At 36.1% G+C, this 16,757-nt stretch overlaps 3 protein-coding genes and 1 non-coding gene across 6 annotated transcripts; 3 read left to right on the top strand and 1 right to left on the bottom strand.

The window, feature by feature from the left end:
• The first annotated feature begins 376 nt into the window (after window positions 1-376).
• Window positions 377-4,609, top strand: LOC102585804 (UPF0187 protein At3g61320, chloroplastic-like). The gene is made up of 4 exons (XM_006345528.2): window positions 377-1,176; window positions 2,650-2,817; window positions 3,115-3,321; window positions 4,199-4,609. Exons 1-4 carry the CDS (start codon window positions 490-492, stop codon window positions 4,373-4,375), a joined length of 1,239 nt encoding a protein of 412 aa, XP_006345590.1. The 5' UTR covers window positions 377-489; the 3' UTR covers window positions 4,376-4,609.
• A 420-nt stretch (window positions 4,610-5,029) lies between these two features.
• On the bottom strand, window positions 5,030-5,103 carry TRNAV-CAC (transfer RNA valine (anticodon CAC)). The gene has a single exon. It is a non-coding gene; the product is annotated as a tRNA-Val (tRNA).
• Window positions 5,104-7,368: 2,265 nt separating this feature from the next.
• LOC102585468 (uncharacterized) lies at window positions 7,369-10,875 on the top strand. The gene is made up of 2 exons (XM_006345527.2): window positions 7,369-7,749; window positions 10,291-10,875. The coding sequence occupies exons 1-2, from the start codon at window positions 7,461-7,463 to the stop codon at window positions 10,497-10,499; spliced, it is 498 nt and encodes a 165-aa protein (XP_006345589.1). The 5' UTR covers window positions 7,369-7,460; the 3' UTR covers window positions 10,500-10,875.
• A 1,438-nt stretch (window positions 10,876-12,313) lies between these two features.
• Window positions 12,314-15,035, top strand: LOC102585140 (small nuclear ribonucleoprotein-associated protein B'-like). Of its 3 annotated transcripts, XR_001473244.1 has the most exons (4): window positions 12,314-13,272; window positions 13,634-13,742; window positions 13,824-13,926; window positions 14,742-15,035. XR_001473244.1 is itself a non-coding variant. In XM_006345526.2 (2 exons), exon 1 carries the CDS (start codon window positions 12,446-12,448, stop codon window positions 13,265-13,267), a length of 822 nt encoding a protein of 273 aa, XP_006345588.1. In that variant the 5' UTR covers window positions 12,314-12,445; the 3' UTR covers window positions 13,268-13,272; window positions 14,742-15,035. The 3 variants fall into 3 exon arrangements, 1 of the variants encoding a protein (XP_006345588.1); XR_001473243.1 differs by having other exon boundaries at window positions 13,634-13,926; XM_006345526.2 differs by lacking the exons at window positions 13,634-13,742; window positions 13,824-13,926.
• The last annotated feature ends 1,722 nt before the right edge of the window (window positions 15,036-16,757 follow it).

Below are 16,757 nucleotides of genomic sequence, written 5' to 3'. Positions count from 1 at the left end.
ACTCAATAATATTTGGCTCTCTTCACAGTCAAATATCTAATTATTCAAGATAATATTATAAGTCTGATACTATATAGAACAAATACAATGGAGAAATAAAATATACCATGACAATATTGCTTCATCATTTCCATTCATACGATCAACAATTATTTATGAGTGTTCAACATTAACTTCAATAGTCTGTTTTATTTTCTTAAATTTCTGTCGAGTCAAACTATGTCATTTTGTTTTAAAACGGAGAGAGTAATATTTACTTTAATATGGTCTTAAGTTGATTAATCATATAAGTCAATGAACTTGACTCACCTTGTTGTGACACTAGCATTTCCTTTTTATTTATTTTTTATTCCTAAGTGAAAAAAGGAGATTCACAAATTAACTGTTTCCAACCACCTAATCTAGCATCCACTATGTTCTTCACTTCACTTGTTTCAAACATCTCCCATGTTGTCACCTTCCTCCAAACCCTAACCCTAATTCTCATCAATGACAAATCCAAGAACCTTCTTCACCATTCAATCTCCAACAAATGCATCTTTTTCTTCCCATTTTACCCTCAAGAAACCTTCAAATTCACAACAACAACCACCAGTCTATAAGAAGTTCACTTTTAGAGTTCTTTGTTCCTCTCAACCTTCAAGAACCCCACAGAATTCAAATCTAATTTCTACCCTTGTCAAGATTCTACGCGTAGTACCGGATTGGGCTGACAAAATTCAAGAAGGGGGTATGAGAAAAAAGAGATCTTTATACAAGCATGAGACTTGGGTGCAACATAGAAGTTCTTTAAGGCATCTTAGGCATTTGTTTTCGAGCTTCAATTCGCGGGTTGTTTTGTCGTTGATACCTCCTGTTATAGCTTTTACTTCATTTGCATTTGTGATTGCTTGTTATAATTCAGCTGTTTCATTGCATTGGTTGCCTGAGTTTTTCCCTATCTTGAGAGCTAGTCCACAGCCTTATCAGTTGACAGCTCCAGCTCTGGCGCTTTTATTGGTGTTTAGGACGGAGGCGTCTTACTCGAGGTTCGAAGCAGGGAAGAAGGCTTGGACTAAAGTCATTGCTGGAACTAATGATTTTGCTAGGCAGGTCATTGCTTGTGTTGATAAGAGGGATGATGTGCTCAAAGAGGCACTTTTGCAGTATATCATGGCATTTCCAGTTGCCTTAAAGGTATATATGTTGATCAATTTGGCTCACTATAGTCTTTTTAAAAAATAAAATAGAAGTAGGGGAAAGGGAAACAAGAGAGGGGATTACAAGGTGGGAATCGAACCGTTACCAACAACATGAAAGTGCAAGTAGCCAACCAACTGAGCTACTAAGATCCCCCCTCACTATAGTCTTTGTATCCATACCTACATTTTATTAGTGGTGTAAAATCAGGGTGAAGCCAGGTAGGACTAAGGGGGTTCGTTGATGAACCCCTTCAACAGAAACTTATACATGGTGTATATAGTAGATAATGAGTTCCCTTTAGCTTCTTCTTGTGTTTACTTCTTCATATTTTGAACCCCTTTAGTGAAAATTCTAGCTTCGACACTGCTTTATATTATGCTCAATCATTCTTGCTATGGGGTTACAATTGGTCCCTGGACTCATTTAAGATCTACGGGTTCACCCTTTTAATATTGAATCCATTATATTTTTGAAGTTATGGTTCATGTATACTATTTATTGCAATTTTATTGAGTTTTTACACATAAATTTCTACTCCACACTAGAAGTACAGGTTCATATAACCTGGTACCGACAAGCTGCATCGTCCCCCTGCCTGTACTCCGTGTAGGAGAGAAAATCATAAGTCATCGTTATTGATATGCTACTTCTGCAACTAGTTCTGTCACGATATATGAAAAAAGGATGAGATAACAAAACTTCAGTAAATCTCTATTTACAAGGGAAAATAAAAATAATCTGCTGTCTGCTGGCTAATGCAATGATCAGGTAGTTGAGGCTGAAAAATGAAAATGCAGTAAAAAATCTAGAATGTTTCTGGACATTCACACACAAAATCTAACCATCAATTACAAATTAATCTAGTGAGTGGCTTTTGAGTTATTTTCAAAATTTCAACGGCCATGTATATGTTTTTTTTTTATAACCGTGGTGTCAGGCCAGCTTGCGCGCACCTTAACTAATTCCATAGGATGTCACCTTCCTCTAGCAATAGGTACCAGATAACTCTATTTACCAAGGCTAGGACAAATGAAAAGAAATCACCTTGTGTTTTTGTCTCTGCTGGAATTTGAACATGAGACCTTATGGTTCTCAACCTACATCATTGACCACTAGGCCACACCCTTGGGTGAAATGGCCATGTATTTTCTGTCCATTGTTCGATCATAAATTAGAAGGAAGTTTCTCAAAACTGCATCGATAGGCCTTCTATTACAGTATTGTTGTTGAGGTTTAACTGAAATGACCTTAAAATCGTAGAAGCTTTAAATCCCTATCTTACATTTTAAACATGGAACATGTGGTACTTCGATCTCTTTGCAGTTTGCATACTGATTCACTAATAAGTCGTATTGTACATGCACGAATTACTTAAAAGCAAAATACATTTTCTATGATAAGCAAAGGGATAAAGCTCCTTGCCTCTTGCATAGTATTAACCACTAAGATTACAGTACTTCTATGCAGTGCCACATAGTATATGACTCGGATATAGCAAGTGATCTCAAAAACTTACTCGAGGCTGATGATCTAGCATTAGTTGTCAGTTCTAAGCATCGCCCTCGTTGCATCATTGGATTCATCTCTCAGAGCCTTCAGTCATTAAACTTGGACGGGACAATACTGAGTCAGCTGGTAATTATTTTTCATAAAGTTATACTTCTTAAATGAAGTAGAAAAGTCTCCCAGTGGCTGCATCTTTTATTTCTGTTTCAAACTTTTTCCTTTTGGCATATTAGAAGATCAATGTAAATAACAAACCATAGGAATATCTGTTTTCATCAAAATATCTTTTCTTGATGGATTGTGGAAGAATGATATTCTGTGGTTTTCTGTTTTTGGTAATCTTGCTAAGCACACTAACTGGATGCTCTTAAGATTTAATAAACCTTGTGAATAGTCTCCGATGACTTATGGTTTCGAAAAGTGCAGGAGTCAAAGATTACTTGTTTCCATGAAGGTATTGGTGTATGTGAACAACTCTTGGGCATACCTATTCCCCTTTCATACACTCGATTGACGTCAAGGTTCTTAGTCCTTTGGCATCTAACTCTTCCTATTATACTTTGGGATGATTGCCACTGGATTGTGGTTCCAGCAACTTTCATAAGTGCGGCTTCCTTATTCTGCATCGAAGAGGTCAGGTTTTATTTTCTTCTCCTCATTTGCCAAGCTTTCGGTCTATACTCTAACCAGAAGAACAAATACTTTGTGATTTAATTACTTCATGTAGTAGAGATCAATTTGTTTAAAGGCAAGGCTCTATTAAAATGTTAGACTTGGCCTGCCATACTAGCAATATATAGCTCAGGAAGAAAAGAAAAAACGAACATACTATAGTTTCCCTTAAGTTTCAATAGATGGAGTTTTCCACCTAACATCATCTTGAATGTACACAAAGTATTTGATATGTATGCGTACATCCTACCTCCCCAAACCCCACTTGTGGGATTATACTAGGTATGTTGTTGTTGTTGTTGTCTGATAAATGGTCTGAGGCTCCAAGCTTCATGATACTGTAACATTGGTCATTGTATCTCTTTCGAGATGAAAGAGAAGATATACAATTTGTCTTTTCAGAGCTATTGCCGTTTTCTATTTGATGCCCTCTCCCCACACCCACCCACACAAAAAAAGGCACAGATAATAACAAAAATAAAGAGTAGAGAGAAACACAGTGAAAGGGTTCTTGTTTTATTAGAGCATTGGTGCTGTCCTATACAGAGATCTCAGCTTGGATATTTAGCTTTCTGGATGAGGAGCGTAGAGGATGACTAATCCCTCCGTTTCAATTTATTTGTTTTTTATTTGGCACAGAGTTTAAGAAAGTAAAGAAGACTTTTGAATCTTGTGGTTGTAAATTAAAGATATGTAGAATGCAACCATTTAATCTTAAACATACCATGTGCAAAGTTGCCAAAATAAGGGAAGATGCATTCCTTTTGAAACGGACTAGTAAGACAAACAAATTGAAACGGATTCATATTTGACCAAAAGAGGTTGTTCATTTTTGCAGGTTGGTGTCCTTATCGAGGAGCCATTTCCAATGCTTGCACTCGATGAGCTCTGTCAGCGTGTTCACGACAACATCCACGAAGCAATGGCAAACGAAAAGCAGATTCAAGAAATAGTAAACAGCAAAAGAAAGAGAAGTTTTAGTGAACACTCTCCAAATGGTTGGCCAACCTCATAGGATGACTAGGAATTACGCCTTAAACGAAAGACTGAAGTCTTCTCTATCATGACTTCAGCAACTGTACATAAAGAGGGAATGTCCCATATATGAATGTTGTTTCAATACCTGAGGAAAACAAGAGAAGACATATTTCTATTCCCATATATGTAAATAAAATATAGTTCTGGTAGAAAGTATTCGTTCTAGAAAAATATAACGCGCATTGAGATCAGCTTATAAATTCAGTTAATTCGAAATTGGCTTACATAATGTGCTCTCAAATGTACAAAAGTATGTGTGTACAATCTCATGAGAAGCATGAAACTCTTGGAGATATAGTAGAAGAGCCATGATTGATGAAACAATTTAATTTGCTCATATAGTCTAGTAATCACGACTCCCATGATTTTCTCACATGGCCACTCAACTAATAGACTTTGTTCTCGATTAAAATGACTTTTTGAGACTGTCTTCTTACTTAAAAATGACTTTTTGAAATAAAAACTATTAGCTGAGTGACTGTTTGAGAAATCAACTAGACTTTTTCTCCTAATGATATCAGAAATGAACTGATATAAACATGCCAGTAAATGTGTTCTATCACAAGCAACAAATAAGCAGTAATGTAATACTGAAGAAAAACACCAAAATTAATTATTAAAAAAATAAAAATGTCTGAGCCCGGGTTCGAACCGGGGACCTCTAGTGTGTGAGACTAGCGTGATAACCGACTACACCACCCAGACTTGGTTGACACTATTTTTTACAGATAAATTATTAACTAAACAACATGACATAGAAAAGAGTCCAAATTTTTGCAGCAAGAATGATTTTAACGGAACTCTTTTGATATAGTGTATAAGAATAAAGTTGAATATAATGTATTAGTAATACTTACATTAATTATACTGAAATTATTTTGATGTAGTGCTTAATTTGATATATAAAAAATAACATGTATTACATTATTTCCAAAACAAAATCATTTACAAAAATACCTCCACAAATATGGTGGAAAGGATGTGACAAAACTTTTGAGCACAATTATGTCTTTAATCATGCTAATGCATGCATAAAAAATAGGGCTAACCCATCGGTGGCCCCTTAAATTTGGCACGAAGTTTCACTTAGGCACCTTAAGTGGGCGATGTTCATTTTAGACACCTCATGCAAGGTCTCGCTGTGTCATTTTGACACTTTTTGCTTACATGGCTTAGAGAGTGTAATACACTTGTTGAGCGCGCGTGAAAACCCTATTTAGTCGATTTTTTAATTATTTTTTTCTTCTTCTTTCCCATTTTCAGCCACCATTTTTGCAAACTTAACTATCCAACATGGTGAATAAAAATAGTTACAGTAAAATGATGAACATGAGGAAGGTCCTGAAGATGATTGTAATATGGATGAACCAGAGACTGCTGAACCGATGATGGAAGATGATTTGGACCAGCAAGGCAATCCTGCTGATGAAAATGAGGGAGATGAAAGCGCTGATTCAGATGCAACTTTTGATGAGGCAGACCCTGAGCATTTGGAGGAAAGTTCTGGAGGAGCTGGTGAAGAAGGTGATCCTGCAAATGACACAAAAAAGGAACCAACAACAGAAAATAGAGAGGTGCTGCAATCGGACACTTCTCAATCTGTGAGTGATAATGTCCCAACTGCTGCGTCTGAGCCTAGAGGTGAATTTAATCAAGCAAATTTAAAAGATATTGCTCCTGAAGCGAAGGGATCTGATGTTAGTGGGCTTCAACATGACCTTGCTCCCATGAGAGGTTTTCCCGATGCCTCTATGGTTGAAATCATGGCTTCTGATTCTTCAAATGGACAAAAACTGGGCAGTGATCAACCTGAAAATCCTTTACCTCCAGCTGATTCATCACATCAAAGGATTCAACCTAACCCTTGTCGTAGTGTGGGTGATGCCCTTGAGGGGTGGAAAGACAGAGTCAAAGTCTCCCTTGATCTCCAGGAGAGTGAAGCTCCAGATGATTTGGCTGCTGAAAATGCAAATGAATATTCATATACTGCTGAATTTGAAAAGGGAACAGCTCAAGCACTTGGGCCAGCAACAACTGATCAAGTAGACAAAAATGTACAATTGGGGGTGGGGTGGCGTGGGGTGGGGTGGGTATGGGTTTTTGGAGAAGACAATTGGGGGTGGGGTGGGGTGAGGTGGGGGGTCATGTGGGGATTTTATTGATTTAATTTGTTTTAAAAAAATTATTTGGGCAAAAATCCATGTGTCATTGAGTCATTGGTTACTTTATATTTTTATTCAAAATTCATATCTACAAATTATTTTTTGACAAATGTCGTCATTTAATTCGCCACTTTACACGTCATTCGCGAGTGTAATACACACACATCATATATTTTTGTTGATTGGCAAAAAAGTGTCAAAATGACACAGCGAGACCCTACATGAGGTGTCTAAAATGAACATCGCCCACTTAAGGTGCCTAAGTGAAACTTCGTGCCAAATTTAAGGGGCCACCGATGGGTTAGCCCTAGATATAAATATATTATGTTTGTTTGACAAGAATGACACAATGTATTACAATTGTGTTAAAATGTGTGATAAATATATTATTCATCAATAAAATAAAATATTTGCATTACTAATATCATGGATTTCTCCATCAGAAGCTACGATGGTATTAAAATGTCTAACTGGACAACCTTCATCGAAAAATTATACTATATATTATATGAGTCAAATCCTACGTAATATTGCGATATATAATATTTTGAATAACTTCAAATCAATAGAAACTCATACCACAGTGACAAGAATATGCAAGAAACTAAAACAACGCTTAGGTTCAATTTAATAAAATATACCAAACAAGATATTATTAATATATAAAACTATTGTATCTATTTTTTTCTAATACATTCTTTAAAAAAAAAATTTGACTTTTTACCAACATTCTATCCTAAAAAAATTACTAAAATCCTAAAATTTACATAGTATATGATGACTACACAATTTAATTTAATGCTATAAAAAAGTTGTCCCACCAGATTTATCAAACTGGCTATTTCAAGTTCTGTTTTTTCAACATTCAAAATTTTCACTTCACTCTCTACTCAGTAAGTAATGGAAACGAGAAGACCCAATTCGATCGGAGCACAGCAACCGGAAACCCTAGGCCAAGACGACGATGACTTGTCGGAGTCGGAGTCAGAAGAAGGGATACAAGAACTGGAAGAAGAAATACGGGACCTGGAACAACAAGTTCAACAAATGGCTGAGAAAATTGTGGATTTCAGAACTACACTTCCGGGTCAGCTTAAAACTACTCTCGATTCCATTCTTACTGCTCAAAGACCCCTTTTTGATAGCCCCGAATCTCAACCTGGCTGCTCCAATCAACCACCCACATCTGGTACGTTTCTAGGGTTCTTCTCAGATTCAAACTGTTAATTACACGGAAAATTGTTTAGTATTGGAATTGGATGACGTATAGTGTTCAATGGTTGTTATAGACGATTCCAATTAGTTTGGTATTGTTGATTGATTGATTGACAATGTTTTATAATGGTGACATTTGGTGTCTTTTTTCAAACTTCTCTCTGTTTATTCTTGTTTTGTATGCAGCCAACTCAACTACCTTTTTTTGTTTCTGCTAGGATTTGAACCCTAGTATCCTGTATTCTTTGTTCCAGCTTCATTGACCTGCAATGCTAGGCCATATTTTAGTTACTTTTCTCCATTTCTTACAGATAGAAGTATATTCACAATACAAGAAGACCACAATTATCGAACGGTCTTAGAAGCACATTATAGAGAATGGTGCAATGAGTGAATTCCTTGAGGATAAGAAATTGTCTATCCTACCTTATTATTATGAAAGAAATTTGTCAATTCAGATTATTCTATTTCTGTATAAACTAAAAACCCATGTCTTTATAGTTAAAATTCTCAGACATTATGTCCTTATTATGCAAGCTATTAATCAGGGGAGGTTGTTAGACTTGGTGTCAGCTTAGGCCTGGGAGTTTAGAAATCGCTGTGTAAATGTTCTACACTGAGTTTTGAGCATAGGTAGAGAAGAGACTTGGGGTGACATCATTGTTGTTGACTTTGAACTTGGACCCATTTTGTGTTTTGAAACTCATACATTTATGGTAAAAAGGATGTGCTTCTGTTCTTAACTCTTGAACTTCTTTCTCTAGTCACTTAGGACTTATTTGAGTTGGTTAACGCTTGGGTGAACGTGCTGTGCTATGAACTATGGTGGTGTCATAGATCTCTGTATTGACGTGAGGTTATTCTTGCTTTTTCATCGAGTTAAGACATTATGCGAATATGAGTTTCCATTACTCTTATATTCTTGAGTTCATAATGATTAAAATAAGAGTATTACCTTATTAATTGAAGCTGTACTGAATGATAGTTTGGGTTTAGCATGACCCTTTGAGTTAAGCCATTATGCGAATATGAGTTCTCCATCATTCTTATATTCTTGAGTGCATGATGATTGAAAAAAGAGTACTGCCTTGTTAATTGAAACTGTACTGAAGGATAGTTTGTGTTCATCTTGACCCACCGAGTTAAGCCATTATGTGAACATGAGTTTTCATTTATTCTCATATTCTTGAGTCCATGATGCTTGAGAGAAGAGTGTTACCTTCGTATTGAAACTCTGCGCAAAATTAGATCAATATCACACCAACAAACAATAGAATACACAATGGAACAGTTGAGTAAGCAGTGATCTGAACCAAAGCACACTGCTAGTAAAATGATTAGAAAAAAGAAATTAGTAAAGATACAACTGCATCTCCCTCGTCCCCAGCAATAAGATAATGATTAAAGTGAAGTTTAAACATAACAGTAAAAAAGAAACACAAAGTCTGCGATATAGTTTATGAGAAAGTTCCATCATAATGCAGTCGTGCAAAAAGAGATAAGGTTCTTTTGCTACCATATTTTTGTTGAGTGATCAGTTTTCCTCTTCCATTTTCCTCTTTTAATAAATGTTGAAGGAATGGTTTGTTTCTGAATGAACGGTCTTCACATTATTTTAGCAGGAGTAGGTGTTCTTAAATTATTTTAGTGCCTCTTGATAATACTGGAAGTTGTTTCTTAACTGTCAGTAAAATTTTCAGAATGAGGTTGCGTTTACAGATGTGCTTTTCCTCCTTTTTGTACGGTGTGCCCTGACTGACCCTGCAGTTGATAAACCCTTTCTTCTTCTCATTTTTTTTTGGACAAGTATCTTTAGAAATAATGAACCATTGCTAGATATTTGTGTCTTTTGTTTTTCAGCTTTTTCACAGAGTGAAGTTGTCCTCCATTGTCTTCAAACTGGAGGCATTTCAGATCTGGAAGGTCTCCTGGTTAACTGTTTAAGTTAGAGCCAAATTTCTGAAACAGTATTTTAGGGGTAGTGGTAAAATCACACAGACCTTAAGAATAATAAGCTCATGTATTATATGAAGAACTCTAGGAAGCGGAAGTCAACAAGATAACTATCCGGTATTCCACCTACTTGCATAGAGACCTTATAAGGTTTTGTCGTGATTCGATGGAAAATTTCGGCCCAAGATATATCCGGAACCTTATAAATGGTTGAACAATTGTTGACTATTCAATGTGAGATCTTTAGTGTAATAAAATGAAAGAGGAATCATAAAGTCCACTTACAGTTCGATATGAGTTCTTGCTTTTGCTTTATCTTTAAGAAATGATTGTTTTTCTTTGTTGCTTGAGAGCTACAAGGCTAGAGACATGTTCATAGAGTGATTAAGAGCTAAATGCACTTAAATCACAGATTCCCTTAAGATTTTAGCTTTGTTAGTGGAAGCCTTGAAAAATGCATGCAGAAATGCAAAGATCGGTATCCTTGTGTTTGATAGTACAGTAAATTTGTGGATTTACAGATTCGTTTTCTTTGTAATTATTATCCTGATCACTGTCACAGACGTAGAAGAGCCTGGTGCCGCCTTACCTGGAGAGGTGCAGAAAGAAGCTGAAAAAGCGCAGCTCCTTAAGCAGAAGATAACAAGTAATGCATCTGCCATACCTATTGTATTGAACAGGATGAAGGAAGGTATGGCGAAGATTGACAAACTACAGTCTAGCAATAAAGTCATTCATCCTGCATTTAAAAGGGGAAGAACTAGCCGATAAGCCCCTGCTAGATTTGCTCGCTATGGTATAGAACACGTAGTTTCTTATTATGCTTAACAGCTTTGACTGTTGTGGAACACGTGAAGCTGTCTTCCAGAGAAATATTTATTGACATGGATCTAACATAGTCAGGGAGCATTTTATTCTGTAATTAAATGCAACATTAGTTAGTTTTGTATGTAATTCTTAATGGTGATAGGGTTAGTTTATGATGATGAAATGAGAATATGTAATCCAGTTAGTTGAGGTTGTGATTTTTGTGGAGCTCTACATTGTACAATTTTTTTTTCTTTTGGTTCTGGATTTGTTGTACATGTACTCCATTATTCTGTGTCCATTGGAAAGAGAGAATGTTTCTATCCAGTTGTATTGCCTAGTGTATTCTTTTTTTTGCTGTTGGGCATGTGGTGCACTGAAGCCTTGGACTCTATATTGTACAACATACTCAGCGTAATTTCACAAGCGAGATCTAAAGATGATAAGATGTATGTATTATTTTCGATAGAATGTATTTATTCAAAATAAATATAGTATTTATTCATGAAGCAACAGTGTAGATGATTATAGAAATCTGCAACCTGAGTTATATTGTCAATAGTACAAAGCAAGTGTAATTGTTGTTGTAGTTGTTAAATGAATTTGAATTCTTAAAAAGTTGTGAATATTGTGTAAAAATAATACTCCCTCCGTCCAACAATAGTTATGCACTATACTATTTTGGGATGTCCAACCAATACTTGTCCACTTTATGAAGTCAATGGATAATTAACCATAATCATTAAATATAATCATTTCTTTTTTCAAGATATTATATTTATTATATTTAAAGAATGATATAGTAAAATTATATTTCTATTTATAGTTTTTAAGAAGTAAGTAAAGTCAATAATGAACAAGTATTATTGAACAGGCGAGTACTATTACAATTACAAACAAAATGTTGGCAAAATCATTGAAAACATCAATAATCTCAAATTGAACAAAAGTCAACTCATGAGTATTACTTTAAGCTGAATAAGTCAGTTTTATCAACATCTAATTTTAGGACTGTATGACACTAGAAATTCTTACTATTTTTTATTTGAAAATCAATATTTGGTTATAAATGATTCAAACTCAACTTGAAGTTGAATTTCAAATTAAAAATAACTTATAATCTATTTTTCAACTCATTTTTTCAAGGTTGTATTTATGTATATTTAAGCATGAACATAATTTCACATATTCTTTATAAAAAAAGTATTATCAAATACAATTTTATCTTCATCTTCAACTTCAAAAGTTTCAAATAAAGTGAAAATATGTTTGAAATTTATGGCCAAACGCGCTTAAAGTTTGTATATACTATATTTTTATGAATAACGAAGTAGGAATTAGATGAATACAAAACTTTAAATAAAATTTGTCCTTTCATCCAAAGAATGTCATGTTTTTAGAAATACATTGATCTTTCGCAATAACAATACTCACTCTAGTCTAATGAATTGTTGAAACTTTTTTCGTAGTTTAAAAATTAAAGTTCAATAAAAGTATTCGAACTTTTTCTATATTTACCCTAATATCTTTAACTCCTTCACATTTTCTAGTATAATACTTGAAAATAATCAAAAGGATAATAATAAAAACAACTTTTAATTTATATTTTCTTAAGAAATGCCTCTACTTCAACAATTCATTTAATATGAACAAGAGCGTGTATTAATTAATAAAATATTCATTTATTGACGTTGAGGTTATTTGAGAGGGAAAAAGATTGAAAATGAAAATACAAAGTGGCCCGCCCATTTTACCATAAATCCAAAACTACCCCAAAAAAGCCCTAATTTCCAAAACCCTATTCAGTTAACTCACTCCCCGAGCAGAGTCCCCAAACGCTTTCTCCCAATTTCTGAGATCTGCGCAAAACCCTAAACCCCATTTGCGATTTTGCTTCAAATTCAGTCACAATGTCGATGTCGAAGAGTTCTAAGATGCTTCAATACATCAATTATCGTATGCGTGTTACTATCCAGGATGGCCGTCAATTGATCGGCAAGTTTATGGCATTTGATCGACATATGAATCTTGTACTCGGCGATTGTGAAGAGTTTCGTAAGCTTCCTCCTACTAAAGGTTCTAAGGAAGAACGTGAAGATCGCCGTACACTTGGTCTTCTTCTTCTCAGGGGTGAAGAAGTGATTTCCATGACTGTTGAAGGTCCTCCACCTCCGGATGATTCTCGTGTTAAAGCTACTGCTGGTGGTGTTTCTGCTGTTCCTGGACCCGGGTTGGGTCGGGCTGCGGGTCGGGGTGTTCCGACTGGTCCGATGGTTCATGCTCAGCCGGGTCTTGCTGGTCCTGTTCGTGGTGTTGGTGGACCTGCACCGGGAATGATGCAGCCGCAGATTTCTCGTCCGCCGATTAATTACCCGCAGCAGCCTCCTCCTATGGTTCGACCACCTGGTGGTGGGCCTCCACCTCCAATGCAAATGCAAATGCAAAGACCTGGTGGCCCACCTATGCCTCCGCCGCCACAGTTCAGGCCTGGTGGTCCTGGACCGTTTCCGCCTCAGTTTGGTCAGAGGCCCATGGGACCACCACCTCCACAGATGATGAGAGGTCCTCCACCACCAGGGTCGCAGCCACCAAGACCTGGAATGCCTGGTGGGCCACCTCATCCGGGGATGCCTCCACCACCTCCTGGTGGGCAAATTCCAGTCTTTGGACCTCCTCGCCCGGGAATGCCACCTCCTCCAAATGCACCTCACCAGCAGAATCAGCAGCAGTAGAATCAGTATGTTACTGTTAACTGAGTTCATTTTCAATCTTTATGGCTCTATATTGCTTGTCTAAGCTCATTCTAAGTATAACAATGTCTTTGTGGAGTATATTCTGCAATTAATATGTAAACTGAAAATGCAGTTCCGTAAAGCTAGTTTGAGCTAAGTATTATAGTGCTTCTTTGATTAGAGGCTATTTTATTTTCAGTACTTTTGCTATGGTGAGTTTCTTGCATGATGATTGGTTTGGAATAGGCTAATTGACAGTATAAGCTTGACCTTTTTAAGCTGCAATTTACTTTTGACTAGCTGTTTGCGTAATTGTATGGCAAAGTTGATGGACGATTTTATTATTATTGTATGAATTTATTGAAGATCATCTCATGGAAGATGGCCTGTATATGCAATACTCGCAAAATATGATGAACGCCTTTTTCCCCTCGAAAGATCACCTGTCTCTGATCATTTGGTTGTTGCACTGAAGGTAGTGATTTTATATCATCCAAACAGGAACTTTTTGATACTGTTTTGTGTTGAATTTAAGTTTGTCAATCTTGAAATCCAGATGGTGCGCTGTTATGATGTTGTCTCTTGATGGATCTGGAAGGTGTGGATGGAAATTGCTCTGGTTTTGAATATATAGTGATATAGGTTTTGGACAGACAGAGGTATTGAGAAAATATCATGGACACTAAATTTGTCTAGAGTTTGAAGTTCTCCCTTCGTCCTTAACTTCTTTGACCTACCATTTTCTTCCATCCTGTGATAAAACATCTTTGCTTGAATGAAATCTCCACCATGGAAAAGTATTATCCACTTTTAATAATTTCACAGTGAGTCAATATTATAATTTATAAAATATCTGTAACAAACTCAAATATAGTAACTTATGACACATTTTTATATTGATCTCCATGAAAAGACAAGCAGGTCAATTAAAATGAGGTGGGTGGTCATTGTTCTTGCAAGAAGTTCTGTAGTATGCTGGGTTCTTAGGTTGTTCATTTTGCATCAATTTTTAGGTTACATATTTATGGCTTATGTAGTAACTAACTATGCATAATTGGCTTGTTTGAGTATTTTCCGTGTCTGAATCATTTGTGGTAGACCAGACTGCGTTGCGATAGCCTATTATGATGACGAAGTATAATGTTAGTCTTGAGTAGTGCTGCGGAAGTTGTTAATTCTCGCAACCATTGTAGAATCTCTTGCTAAAAAATTTGGAGTAAGGTTGGATTGTTAACAACCCAAGAAACGTAAAAGCTTCATAGAATTTGTTGTGCTGGACTGCTAAGGCTCTAGAGGTTAGCTCAATTCTGTATTTGTTGGTAGAAATCCATTTCTAAATATCTCCCAAACCAGTAATGAGACTTCAGTTGAAGAATTGCCCCCCCTCTCCCTCCCCCTCCCCCCAAACAAAGAATTCCCTCACTTTGTTCCCCGCATAGCTTGAATTATAACTAATTACTTTGTTTTCTTGTAGGGCATGCTCTGTAAAGGTCAAGTAGTCATTAGCTTCTCCTGCTTACCTCAATGATCGTTATCTTAGGTCCTTTTTTCAGCACTCAGCTAAGGATTTGGTGTTTGGGCGATCAAACTAAGGCTATATTTGATGGTGGTTGAGTGATATTTGCTTTCAATGAGCTTGTAATTGTGCAAGATAGGAGACTTTAAACTAATGTTCTTAGCAGTATTTGTCAAACTTCCTGTCTTTTGATTTTCAATATTGCTTTCTGCTATGACTTAATGAAGATTTCAGTGGGTTGTTCATTCAACAGTGGCAGTCTTCCATTTACATATGCTTAATTTTTCATGGAAGAATTAGTTGAGGATATTTGCTTCTCATCTAATATTGGAGTGCTCTTATGTTAAATGTCAAACAAAAGGGACTTCAAGACTTCTTTTTTCGTACTACTCGCTCCAAGTATGCCACTCGTTGGATTGGGAGCACCAAATGTTGAGATTGGCTCCAAGGCAGTTAACTCTTTTCTTTGGACATCATTCCCTCCTCAGCTACGGGAAGAATTTCATTGCCACGAGGTCAACACTTGCCTTCACCGATTCAAAATCCTATTCCCTTCTGTCTTCTCGCCGTTTCTGCTTTCGTATAGGGAAATGGCTGCTTGGGGTGTTGATTTCACATCTTCAGCTACGGTGTTCACATCCTTCCCAAGGAGATTGAAATATTTGCTTGGTTGTTAAGAAAGCATGGGAGAAAAAATGAAATGCATTCTTTTCTATTTTCTATTCTATATGGGGGTACGTGGCCTGTCCTTTCCTTACAATGTCGATGGTATGCTTGAGATGACAGTCTTTTTCCTTGGCTTGTACTCGAGATTTGATGTTCGAAAGACAATCAGTCCTTGTCCAGTAACCATTTTGAGTGGGGTTTCGCTTGATGGGGATCACTCTAAAAAAAGGAAGTCATTTTGGCTGTTGTTATTCCAAATCATTTTCTTTATAAATGTCATAAAAGATGGGGGCTTTCTTGCTTCAGCATGTGAGGGAAATGCCCTAGGTACCAAAGTCATCACCATTATTCTTTCACGCTTTCTTCGTCATTATTTTCACGCTCCTTCTCCAGCAGCACTATTGAAGCAACTCACATACACCTTTAAAACAATTTGAGACGATCATCAATAGTAAATTTTTACCCATAAAAAAAATTATTTACAACTTATTAAGTCTTCTTTGCAACATGAAAAAATGTTTGACTCCCTAATTCCAACAATTCATTTAGTGCACATCTTGTGCCTCTTTGCTTCTTCTTTTCGGGAGAATTAGTGATATATTATATCGTTAAAAGACTGAACATCCGAGCTTGTAATCAAATATTTTTTCGTTTGGTTAATAGTTTTTTTCCCCTTAAACTAATTGTATCTATATTTTTCGTTTTGCAGGGATATAAACCTCCTTATTTGTTTTACCAGATATTCATACAAGCATGTTTGTGGGGTTTTAACCTCCTCAACAATTTGACCAACAATTAGCATTTCATTTTTTTATATGATTAGATTACAACTAATGCAAATTTTATTTATTAATAACTAAACTCAGAAAGTTCATAATAATAACTAAAGCACTAGATTTTTTTAAAATAATTAAAGCACTAATATTTAATTAAATCATAAAAACTGTCTGACTTTCGAATACGCAAACTCTCAAAGCATTTGCACCAAAATGATTAAATTGAAAACATTCAAACATGTCTTCATTTTTCTTCCAATAAACTCCGTGAATATAAATTTCGACAATCATCATTGATGTGCAAAATTTTCAATAAATGACCAAGCTTCTTATTATTTAACCAGTCAATATATTTAGTAGATAGGTTGAGAATCCACAAGAGCAAGTAAAACCAACGATTTTTACCCTTCTTGATTGTAGTGATCCTCTCTTGGAGCCCTTCAAGATCTGTAGTTAAAGTTAACTGGCGCCTCGATGTCGCTCACCCCGAGGCACCCCCCACGCTCCTCGAGGCCGCTCACCCCCCGATACC

This window comes from Solanum tuberosum, unplaced genomic scaffold (assembly GCF_000226075.1).
Source record: "Solanum tuberosum cultivar DM 1-3 516 R44 unplaced genomic scaffold, SolTub_3.0 scf00069, whole genome shotgun sequence".
NCBI classification, from domain to species: domain Eukaryota; kingdom Viridiplantae; phylum Streptophyta; class Magnoliopsida; order Solanales; family Solanaceae; genus Solanum; species Solanum tuberosum.
Note: the sequence above shows the minus strand (reverse complement) of the source record. Positions and strands in the feature narration are given on the sequence as shown.